We start from the raw sequence: 12754 nt of genomic DNA, 5'->3' as shown, positions 1-12754 counted from the left end.
TTGATACTTGCACTTCCCATGGCAAAGCTTTTGTCACTTGGGGGGGTTAAGCATCTTTGAACGACAAAACTGTTAATCATTTGCAAGTGGAGACAAAACCTAACCCAGCTACAACACCAGAGGTCCAATTATTTGTTAGGTGATGAGTGTACACTGTGTGTTACACAGATGGAAAGCCAGTGATCATTTTTGATCCAAAGACTTTACTCATTGATATGGGGATGTTAAAAATATGAAATTCTCATACAGGAAGGGTTATGATTTTGTGGTTTCACAAAAAGAGTAACAAGCTATGTGTTCTTTCCTCAGATTTGTCGCAGAACAAAAACTATTTTCACAGGCGGCGCAAACAGAGTTTTGATCAACCAAGGTGCTGCAAAATATGACTGAATAAGGACTTGAGAATTTGCTCCATTATAAGCATGTGTGCATGCACGCACGCACGCACTTATCGATTAGCATCAGATATATTTAGATGGCTGTTTATTCTAGGAAAAGAGCAGAGTGCAAACTCTTCTATATGCATTCTAAACTGAAAGACCAGCAGCGGCTTCAGCTTTGTAATTAATGTTTATAAAGAGCTTTGACATCAGAAAGCACTATGTGAGTGCTTAGTTTTCTGTTTGCCTGACTTAGTTAGTGTGCAAGAGAATTACTGTGTGATGTCATTAGCCACGGGATATCTACTGTGCTATTAGTCATAATCAAGATAATCTAGAATGACTAATGATTGTAAATATCCAACTTGAGAGATGTTAGGCACCCAGAAATCATTTGTCATTTTTGAAATCTGAGCCTGTGAGTTTTCAAATATATAATGAGAATCAGTTAATACTGTTACTTTGTACCAATAGTAAGATATTTTCTACTTTTCAAATACATTTAACTAAACATAAAACAAAAACAGCAGTCATGTAGCACTTTAAAGACTAACAAAATAATTTATTAGGTGATGAGCTTTCGTGGGACAGATCCATTTCTTCAGATCTGGAAATAGTGTTGAAAATTAACGGGCACAATGAATATATAACAGAGATAGGGAAAAAAATGAACACTGACAAATCAGCTGGGGTGGGGGCAAAGGGTGGAAGGAGGGGAACAGAATTCCTTACTCCAAGTGTCTGTTAAGTGACTTGACTGAGATCACTACAAATACAAAAGATGAGGAAGCTGTCTTTGTAATGCCACACAATCTATCATATATAGTCAAGCCCTTAGACACCATCACATCTGGTCCAATTCTACTGACAGAGACCAAAAACTTGAAGATCTCTACCAAGAATTTACAAAACTTAATTGCCTACCAGGAGAAGTAAAAACACAAATTGACAGGGCCAGATGAATACCCAGAAAGCAGCTACTTCAAGATAGGTCCAAGAAGGTCAACAACAGAACACCACTTGTCATTACCTATAGCCACCAACTCAAACCCCTACCGCACAGCATCAGAAACCTACAATCCATACTTGAACATGATCCTACACTTCCGAAGGCCCTAGATGAGAGGCCTGCTCTCTCCTATAGACAACCTCCTAACCTTATGAAAATTCTCACTAGATACCACAGGCCACACCACAGTAATACCAATCCTGGAACTTTTCCTTGCAACAAATATTGTTGCTAACTTTGTCCACATGTTTATTCTGGAGATACCATCACTGGACCTAACCATGGTAATTACAAGATCAGGGGCTCATTATTCTGTACCTCAACCAATGTTATAAATTAGCATGGGCCAGCAATTCCCCTTAACTATGTACATTGGACAAACTGGGCAAACCCTTTGCCAAAGAACAAATGGATGCAAAGCAGCCATTAGGAATCTTGATATCTTAATATACTTTAACCAGTCAGTGAGCATTTCAGTGGAGTGGGCCATTCTGTTAAAGACCTGAGAATGTGTGTCCTACAACAGAGAGTCTTAAATAGTGGATTACACAGGGAGATGTGTGAACTGGAGTTCATGATCAAATATGACACATTTAACACTTGGTCTCAATACAGATGGCAATTATCTCGTGCATTACAAGGACCATTTCCCTTTCTGTGGTACTTGTAATTATCTTATCTTAGACAAGACTATTAGATTCTCTCCCCTTAACTCCCCCACCCTTTAGTTCCATGTATCTGATTGGTCAGGGTGTTTTTTTTTTTTTAAACTCTGTGCTGTCTTACTGTCAGTCTGTACTGGAAATGCTATAGACCTGAAGAAGTGGATCCATCCCACGAAAGCTCATCACCTAATGAATTATTTTATTAGTCTTTAAAAGTGCTACTTGACTATTGGGTTGTTCTGTAATGCGTAAGATAACTGCCATCTCTATTAAGACAAAGGTGCAAAGTGTCGAATTTGAGAATAAATTCCAGTTCAGATGTCTCCTTTTGTAATCCCTTAACGTCTTTGTTGTAGGATGCAGTCTTAGGTCTTTAATACTGTGGCCTACTCCACTGAAATGCTCACTAAACCAAGTTCAAAAACAGAGATGCCACCACTTATATGCAAATTAAAAGGAACCCCAGAAGTCCTATAAATAATCCGCATTAAAATAGTAACTAAATAATGCAGCATTATCAAATACCAAAATCCTTATTTAATTTCTGTTTCCCATACTATATGGTCAGCAAACAAAAAACCCAAAGCAAGTGAACTTATTCACTGAACTCTTAAGCAGAGTGATAACAGGAATAAAATTAAAAAAAAACCCAGAAAAACATGATTTTTTTTTCATTATGGCAGCCAAGTCTGCCTTGGCTACTTAGATTCAGTTATAATATCTATTACAAGTTGAAGAACAGTTTCTTTACCTTCATTATTTACTTTTTTCCTTAACAATAACTGCACAACTTTCCTTGCCTAAGCATTTTAGTTATTATGAACACAAAATACAACTTTCTCTCCTGGCAATAATGACGACAACATCATCAAGCATTTTATTAAAATGGCTGAACAGGTATGAAAAAAACCCCTCACTTTTTCATGTAAAAATTTAAGGGACCAATTTTCAGAACTAGACTCTAATGTGATCCCCACAAACAACACTGCTTGTTATTTACCGCAGGTACAAATGAAAACATCTTCGCACACTGCTGATTTGCAAGAGTTATTTCCTCATCTATCATTTGCTCTTGCAAATAACTTCTCTTTGTAAAATGTGGGTGCATTTATTTCAAGGCACAAAGTGACACAAAGTATAGAGTTTTAATATGTTGAATCCATTATGAGGCTATAGAACGGTGGAGGCTGATAGGAACATGATTTTGTGTTCTCAGATCCTCCAAAACCATGCTAACAGATACTAAACATCACAACAAAAATAATTTCTATAGCACGAGAGAGAGACAGACACAGAGATAGAGTTTTCAGCCCGGTGTCTTAATCCATACCTTTCAGAGTTGCTTTCTTAAGTACCTTCATAGCATAAAGCTGGCCAGCATCAGATCCTTTGATCTTCCTCACCAGAAAAACCTGAAAAAGTAAGACATCTATATAATCAAGTGATGGGGTTTGAGAGGCTAGCATTTTCTGAATTTGATGGAGTAATGAGTACTGAGACAACAAGAATTCTAAGGAAAAAATAACAACTTTCCCAGAGTACATCTGAGTGATATCCCTACTATTACACCTTTTGACTCTGCTAATATACAAACAAACCCAGTTTTTAAAATTTTATTATATATATATATATATATATATATATATATATATATGCAGGAATTCCTTACTATCTAGTCCCAGGTGACTTTTGGGACAACAGGGAAAAAAGAGAAATCAGCAATTTAGTTCATTCACTATAAGCCTCCCAAGATTTCATTTGAAGCTATCCAAATTATTCAGACCTCCCTGATCAATAAGGCAAGAAATCTCAGCAGAGTAGGGTCTTTCAGTTAACATCCAGTATTTACAGGTTTCACAAAGGCCAGATATACAGTCAGAGAATCTGTTCTCTGAGGTATTTCAGGACTTCTGTTGCTGGCAGAAGAAATGCAAAAATGTTCGGTCATGACAGGAGTGTGATTTGGTGCTTTGTTTCCTGATCTGATAAGTGTGTGGCTCTCCCACCAATAATTGTGCACTCAAAGTGCAAAATCTGGCTTCTCTGCAGCTACAACTTTAAAACGTACTTTTCATTTACATTCATGTTAAGGTGAGCTCAGTCCACCTTACCTCAAGAAACTGACTTACTCCTGAAACCAACTGTGTTACACCAGCAGAAGATGGAGTAACAGTATGACAATGTCTACAGTGGTGCATGACTCTGAGCACCAACCTTAGGGCAGATAATCCAAACTGGTTATACTCCAGAGTACATCTGAGTGAGATCCCTATTATTATAGGGATGACAGGGATGTGTCTGACATGTCAGCTCTAACGTGTGTATTTCTAGGTAAGTTTCTACTCCCTGTTCCTGAAATGCTGCACACAGATGTTTTGGGAACATCCGAGTCCTCCTCCTTTTTTTTGCTATTCTGGGCAAACGGACCATTTTTATTACAGAATTAATCCATGCACAGAGCCAGGGGACCCCAAATATCCAGCTCGGCAATAAAGGCAGAAAGAAGAGGACACTGCCAAAACTAATCATTTAAAAAATCCAACTATTCACAGAAATGTGCGTGGGTACATTTCACTCGGCTTTACTCAGAAATAGTGTCTGGTAACATAGGGATAGGAAGAGGGGAAAAAGTCACGTTAAACCTCAGAGTTTCAGCACTGTTATTCACCTTTAAAAAGCATCATGGTATCTCACTCTCAATCAAGTGGGCAGGATGAGAAAGAGGCCATGTCTACACTTATGAAAAACTTGGAAATGGCCGCGCTAAAGGACAGATGGGAGAATACTAATGAGGCACTGAAATAAATATTCAGTGCCTCATTAGCATGCCGCCAGCCGCGGCACTTCGAAAGTGCTGCATTTCACTCATGCACGGCTCATCTGCATGGGGGTCCTTTTTGAAAGGACCCTGCAAACATCAAAATCCCTTTATTCCTAGAAGTTTTTCATAAGTGTAGACATACCCAGTATGTTTCATAAGAAACCCTGTGTTTTCAGCAGGACAGAACACTATACCTTCAGGGATGTTCAACAGGAATTACTGAAATATTGGGCGGGGGGGCAAGAAATAACCCTCACAGTATGTTGTATAATCTTGCAAAGCCAGTAATATGCCTATGGCTGCAATAGAAAAAATCATCAGCTTAAGTTATTAGTCATTTGTCAGCTGTTCTGTGTAGCATGGTCTGCTTTCCTGCCCAAAACAAATGAGTCAAGGAACGTTGTGTGCTGTTTTAGAGGACATCAACATAATTACCACACTGAAAGGGAAAGGGAACAAACAAAAATGCATTCTATTGCAAAATGATGTATTTCATTATTCTTAAAGGTACAGTGGAAGGCAAAGAGAATGGTTTAAATCCCCTCATTGTGTGGTTTTTCTGAAGCTACATCCCTAAGTCATTATTGGAGCACCTAAATAAGATTTTCAGAAATGCTGAGGACTTTCAGCTCTCCTAGACTCCCGCCAGAGCATTAATCTCCAGAACTGTCAAATCTTCACTTGTCATGGCTACCAGCTGGAGCCAACACACTACTGAGTTAAACAAGGATCTCAGACATTATGGTGAGGAAAACCTTGACAGGAACAGTGTAAGCAACTCCAGCAAGATTCCTCACCTTGTCCTAAACTGCAGGGACCATTCAGACCCGCTGATAGTGGGGGCAAAGGCAGCAGCTGCCCCAGAGCCCAGCAATTTTAAAGTGTCAGGGGCTCCTGGCTGTGGGAGCTATTGCAGATACAGCCCTGGGTCCTTTAAGTCACCACCACAGCCAAAAGTGGCACGCTCTGGGTGGTACTAGGGGGGAGTTAGCCCCCTGCCCTATACCTCCCAGGGTAGACAGCCAACCCCATCTTGTCCAGGGGCCCAACAAGCCAGTCAGCTGCACTGGGACCCTCACTGGAATGAAAAGGTGGTTAGCATTCTAGGGGCATTCGATCCCAGGCCTCTTGGCTGAGGTGCCAATTAGAGCCTGCTGTGGTATTGAATGCACTAACCTATTTCATGTAGCTCACTGAATGATGACTTAAGACCAAGTCTTTCTTTGGTAAGCACTTCTGTGGCACCAGGGACTAGCTACTTCAGCTGTGAAATGGTGACTGTAAACAGACAGTTTAGATGACTGATAGTAAAATGCAGCATACAATCTAAGATGGCCTTGAACCACTTCTGCAGTATTATAACCATATGCTGAAAAAATTTGATTAATTTTGGTCATGAGAAACTACTACAGGAAAAAGAGAGCTGGGGCATTTGGAACAAGGACAGGTGCCAATTGCTGGTTTTGAAAGAACAAACTTTCCATTACCATCCCCTCCTTTCTTGTTAAGGCATTGCATCACACAGCAGCAGCCTATGCTTACCCGGTCTGCCTGACTCTGTTTTTTTAAACGCAGATATTCAAAACACACGTGCGCATGCATGTGCACAGGTCTTTCCTATGCAGAGTTGCAAGTCATGCATTTGCCAGTGAGCACCAAGGTTTCTAAATTCCCTTATGTATTATGCAAGCATAAGAACGGCCATACTGGCTCAGACCAAAGGTTCATCTAGCTCAGTATCCTGTCTTCTGACTGTGTTTGCAGTGTTTAGGAAAGCTGCTAAGGTTGAATCTTTACTTACCTGACGTTTGACCGTGCCCTGGTCGATCTTTCAGAGTTTGATTTTCCTGCGTGTGTTAAGACACAGCAAAATCGATCTACCTGGGCTTGGTCATTGAGCCTGGTACTCTGTGCTATAGTGTGGAGTAAGAGACATCAGCGTGAGCCTGAAGAGCCCTGATCTACACTAGGTAAAAAAGCTGATTCTGATATGTCAATTCTAGCTACGCTAATGGCATAGATAGATTTGTGTATCACAAATCAACTTTCCACCCAAGTGTAGATCTAGCCTTAATCTTCCAGATTAGGGGTCAACAACCCTTCCGAGGCGGAGTGCCAAAATTTGACCTGTTGGCCTTTACAACAGCTTCATTAATAAATGAAGTTGCAGAGCTTTACCAATTAGGTGGCGGTTTGTAGCATTAGCTGGTCTTTCACTAATTCAAAAGGCATCGTGGCTTTCAGCAAGCCTGGGGGAGGAGAGGTGGGGCTGGAAGAGATGTATTAAGATCAAGGTTTGTCCCATACACAAAGTGGCCCACTGAAGGCAAAGGAAGCCTTGTGTAGCATTTAGGACAGAAACTTCGTTGGTTGCATCCTTGGCTTCCTCCACAAAGTGGAAACCTCTGCATAAACTCATCCCATCAGCTCGGATTCTGGGAGAAGGGATAAAAATCCCAGACAAGAGAAAAGCAGGATCTTTATGCTGTCTGGACTTGGAGGGGCAAAGATCCTAAACATAAACAAGAGATCCCCTTGCCGCTGGGCCTGAGTCAGCCCTAAAGTACATACAGAACCCCTTATCCTAGTAGTTTATATGACCATTTTAAAATTAAGACTAACTCATTTGTGTGTATTTGTTTCCTGTTTGAACCTTGAAAATAACTTTTCCCCCTTTGTAAATGTTTAGTTAGTTTGTTACAGGACTGGCTACAGGCATTGTCTTTAGTTTGAGATCTCAGTACACATGACCGGGGTAAGTGACTGATTGCTACTTTGGACCTAGAAGTAAACTCAGTATTGTGATTTTTCATGTCAAGTGACCATCATGTAGTCTGGTTTGCCTGGGCAGCAAGATAGGCTGGAATGCTCAAGAGGACTGTCTGTGACTACAAGGTGAGTGTTATTCTGCTTCAGGTGTTCACACTTGTTATTGGGCAGGTGAAATCTAATTCTACATCATGCAACCAGTTTGGAGTATCTGCCCTGAGGATGGTGCTCACAGTCATGTGCCACTGTAGACGCTGTCATACTGTTACCACATCTTCTTCTGGTGTAACACAGTTGATTCCAGGAGTAAATCAGCTTCTTGAGTAAGCTGGACTGAATCTGATTCTGGTTCAGGTCTAGGGAATATGCTTTCAAACAAACCGAGAAAAATGAACTTAGAGCAAGGATTTTTGACACCTGGTTTTAACTAGGCTTGCCAGCCACCACTGAGGATCACACATCCAAAGGTTTGGTGTTACCATGAATCCAGACCATAAAAATGTAGAAGCTCAACCAAAGAACATTCAAGTGTGGGTTTATGGTCTTTGTATTTTGTTTTGTAACAGACATGTATAACATGCACATAGCCATGGAACAGCACACAGCTGAAAGCTTTGTCCTGAGGCAGAGTAAAGTGGAGGAGACTTGTAGATGACCTATGCTCCACCCAGACTACAGGGATTTAAAGAAGAATGGAATATGTGCACAAACATGACTTTTGTGGGCATTAACAAGGGGGAGTGCTTTTCATCTGAGCATGGTAAAGTTCTCACTGCACCGCTGAGAGGAAACTCCATTTTATTTTATAGATGGGGAAACTGAAGCCTGGAGGAGGTAAGAGAAAGCTCAGGACAACATGGGGTCACTGGCAGAGCAGGAACTTGAACATTTGACTCCCAATCCCATGCTTTAACTTTAGTGGCTGTTATCTCGCTCATTGAGGATGAAATCTGGGCTCCCCAGTGCTCAGAACATGATTCTCAAAAGGGACTTGAGGGACAATGCCACCAAATCTCATTGAAAGTCCATGGGAATTGGGTGCCTGGCTCCCACAAACCTCCTTGAAAAGCACAGTCTGGATCAGCTGCAGGGGTGGTGGTGGTAATGCTACAAGGACCGGATTACATAACATGCAGTGTAACAAATATGGTTTTTCTGTAACTATACTGAGAGGCCTAGAGCTCTTCTGCAGCCAGAATAAAGAGCAGCAGCAGCCACCAGTAACTAGAGAGCTGGCAGTCACATTCTTACATTCTATCTAAATCTCCTTATAATAGTGTCACACCAGGCTGTTAAGAAGAAGGAGACCACATCCTAATGCCACCCACTGTCACCAAATAAAAGAAAGCACATCTCAAGATGGGAAAAGAAACATAGTTAACAGAATTTCATCTGGCAAAAAGCTACATATTAGTAACTGAGGTTGTGGAATCCCCATTCTATGATGATTGTCCTCACTTTTCTATTGTTTTCTGTGTGCTCTCTCTCTAGTTTAAATTATTTCTGTCTGCTGTATAATTAATTTTGCTAGGTGTAAATTCAATTAAGGTGGTGGGCTATGATTGACTGGGTAATTGTGTTACAGTACATTACAACTGGTTGGTAAAATAATGCTAAAATAATTGGTCAAAGTATAGCTAAGCAGAACTCAAGTTTCATTACTTAAACTGGAGTCCAAGAAAGTAAGCAGGGCAGAAGAAAAGAAAAAAAGAAGGAAAAACAGCAAGAAGAGGAAGAGGGGGGAAAAAAACTCCAAAGACTCACCCCCAAGACCAGAGCTGCAGCAACCAACATCCAGAGAGGGAGACTTTGTTTGTCCAACAGGGGAAGTCTGCTGCCCTTTATCGGGATTGGTGAACATGGCACTGTGTGCTTAGCGTATATTCTACTTTCTTGAGAATTGCAAATAAAGAATAAAAATATTACTGTGTAAGGCTTTTTCCAGTGGCACAGATCTTGCACACCGTCAGGGAATTATGCCCTGAGTCCAAGGAATTGGGTAAGGGTAGGAGTTTAAATTAACAAGGTCACACCTTGAGCCCTAGGGATTGCTTAAAGGTGTGTGTGTCTCTGAAGTGCAGAAGGGATAAAGAAATTTGTGAAGGTAACAGTATGGTTTTAGGTCTAGTGGCATAAGCATTATCCCCCAGCCTGTTGTACAAATGATCCCAGTAAAAGACAAATATGCAATTCTGCCCAACTTCACTGACTTCAATGGAATTGTACTAGTGGCATTTAAAGCATTATTAGGTCCATTATGTTATCTTGTCATAAGGCATAGCTGAATAATTACATACTGTAGAAAATTACCTTTCCATAGGAACCTTGCCCCAGTACTTTCAGCAACTCAAACTGTGAAGGATCCGCCTTTTCAAAACCTTCCTTTACATGATGACTGATGTCTATTTCCTTTACTATACCTTCTTCCTGTGAAAGATTAAAAAAACCACAGCTGTTACTGAGTGAAAACACACAATATTTATTTAAATCCCACCACACTTGTTTCTGCAATTAAATCCCTAATACTAAAATCTTTGGAGAATACAAACGATGCTCTGCCAAATATGAAGCATGTATATACTAGGACCTATTTTCAGGGCAGCATCGTGAGTCCAACTGCAAGAAGTCAGCATCCCACTGCTTCTGCTTATGAAACTTCATGATGTGAATAGATAGAAATAGAACCTGTAAATTGAAACATTGGAGTAAATAATTGATGCCTCATTCGGCTCAGGATGCCTGTTCATCATAGACCTTATTTATCACAGTGATGTATGTATAGGTGCTGTAGTACTGTAGTGCATTCCTTTCCAACTACACCCTACTCTGTCCAAAGATACGACTTACAGTCACCTAAAACCTTGCAGCTTTATTATCTTTAAGGAGAGACTCTACACTGGTGACGGAGAGATTTTGCTCATAGTGCTGCTGCACGTTTAGCTGAAGGAATGATGAAAGATTACTACTAGCAACATTCCAAATGGCAAGATTTACAAATCCCACATGCCACTGGGGCGGCAGCAGCAGCAGGACGACATTTCCTTACTGTGTCCTCCCCACATCCCCTCCTCTCTCAGAACGAGGCCCCTCATGTCTCGTTTTCTAGACTTCTTTGGAATATTAGCATTGTTGACACAGAGGCACCCTTTGAAAATGCACACTGAATGGGGCTCCTGATGCTGCAAAACTCTGTGCTTAAAGTTAAGCACTAGCCTAAATGTTTGAATAGTTGTGAAGCCATAAGCATGTGTTCAGCAGTCCAGCCTCTGCTATATATCTGATGAACAGTCATATGCTGGGTAACAATTTAGACTTGTCATTGTGTCAACTGAAGGGACACTGCACAAAATTATTTGCCAGACCCGCGTGAGCTCCTCAGGATCATAGGAACAGCCCTAGACTTTCTGTAAGGCATGGCATCAAGGTGGTTTACTTGACTGACTTTCGCAGCAGATTTATTCTTATCTAGTGTGAATCCCAGAAGTATCTCATTCAACTCACTATGCTTAAGTGTCAACTTACTGATACCACTATCACAAAACAAGTCTTTTCCAACTCAGCCATACTTTACTCTTGTACATAGCACTTACTCAGATGCTAGATTAATATATGCATAGTTTTTCTCTGTTTCATATAGAAATGGGCTAAAACCAGACCCGTCTCCTCATACTCCTGAACTCTGGGTCCAAAGGAGAAATGCAACCGAGATCTAAATGAATCTTGGTTTTGTGTTGGCAAAACCTAAAACCCAAACAAAACTAGTCCCATTTTTATAAACATCAAAACAAAATCCCCAGTACTACTGGTATCTCGTCTCTTCACCACTCTTGTCTGTTCCCAAAATACTCTGGATGAAATCTGGACTGCATGCAAGACTTAACAAAACTCTCAGGTCTCTGGAGCTAGAATTTCACACACTGCTTTCAAGTTGCATTAGCAAATTACAGTTATACAATAGTTTTCTGTCTATACATTCATATTGATAATGAGTATCACATGCCTATAACCTGAAGCATATTCCATATGTTTTTCTTAAAAATAATGTACCCTCTTGAGTTCAAGGTATATAGTTACAGGAATATAGGAAATTGCTAAGGTGTTGCTAATTTTGTTTGCTGAAAGAATATTAGTAAAATGTATTATTTCCCTAGAATAGCAAAAAATGTAAGGTGATTAATTTGGAACTTATAATAAAGCAGCAATTGAATTAGTTACAAAGAAAATTAATACCACAAAAAGATTGTTAAAAAGGACACACAAGAACTAATATTAGACCTACCAATTTTTAATGAGAGGGTCAGTGCACTGTTAAATACCTCAAGAAATGAGGTTTAGACCACTTCCTATGGAAGATCTTTTTGCTTTGGTTTGACTTCATTTCAAACGCTCAGAGGCATGCCAAAATACTTCCGTCTGCTTACTCTGTTTCTGGGAGCAAGCATGACGTTCTCTCAAACACTAGAAAGGCAGGATGCTTGTGAATTGCCACAAGCCGTCTCCTGCTATCGGTCCTCAGCTGCATAAATGGTAGTTTGCATCTGACAAAAGCTTATGATCCAATATATGTTAGTCTCGAAGGTGCCACAGGACTATTTGTTTTTACTAATGGTAGTTGTTTCATTCACATTGAACTTTATGAGCTTAAACCTCCTTCCAGGGAAGTGAAGGGCAAAGGTCACAGGTTGCTTGAGCCAGTCAACTGTGACCGACTCTCCTTGGCCTTCAACGAGCTTAGTCTTGAAATTAAATACAGCTTTCAAACCACCTGAGGAGTGAAGCTCTGGAACACCCTTCCATGGCAGCACAGGATAAAGTCCTGTGTGGACCGAAATAGCGGCCAACAGAGAAGAACATGGTACCATTGTACCTGGAAGCCAGCATGGCTCCATCATGCCCAGGACCCAGCATCTCAAGCTAACAGCTCCTCCCGGCAGGGCAGCCGCACCTTTCTCACTAGGACTGTACCACCCCCAAAAAAAGGTGCTGCAGCTGCGGAGTGGTGCTAGAGGTGGTGCAGCTGTGCTGCTGGGAGGGGCTGCCATGGATGCAACAGTATCAAGCTCCTCTCTGTTGGCTGCAGTGGCTCTTGGGAGCAAAGCCCTGTAGACCC

The 12754-nt window shown here is 40.8% G+C and overlaps 1 protein-coding gene across 3 annotated transcripts in view; it reads right to left on the bottom strand.

Annotated features, from left to right (window-relative positions):
- RPS6KA2 (ribosomal protein S6 kinase A2) overlaps window positions 1-12754 on the bottom strand; it is a 473151-nt gene that overhangs the window by 156521 nt on the left and 303876 nt on the right. For all 3 annotated transcript variants that reach the window (XM_074990258.1, XM_074990256.1, XM_074990257.1), the window contains 2 exons: window positions 9955-10071; window positions 3385-3466 (listed from right to left, as the gene is read on the bottom strand). In XM_074990258.1, coding sequence (XP_074846359.1) covers window positions 3385-3466; window positions 9955-10071 — 199 coding nt within the window. The remainder of the gene's footprint in view (window positions 1-3384; window positions 3467-9954; window positions 10072-12754) is intronic.

The sequence above is a fragment of the Carettochelys insculpta genome, chromosome 3, assembly GCF_033958435.1.
Source record: "Carettochelys insculpta isolate YL-2023 chromosome 3, ASM3395843v1, whole genome shotgun sequence".
NCBI classification, from domain to species: Eukaryota; Metazoa; Chordata; order Testudines; family Carettochelyidae; genus Carettochelys; species Carettochelys insculpta.
This window is presented reverse-complemented; position numbering and strand designations above follow the sequence as displayed.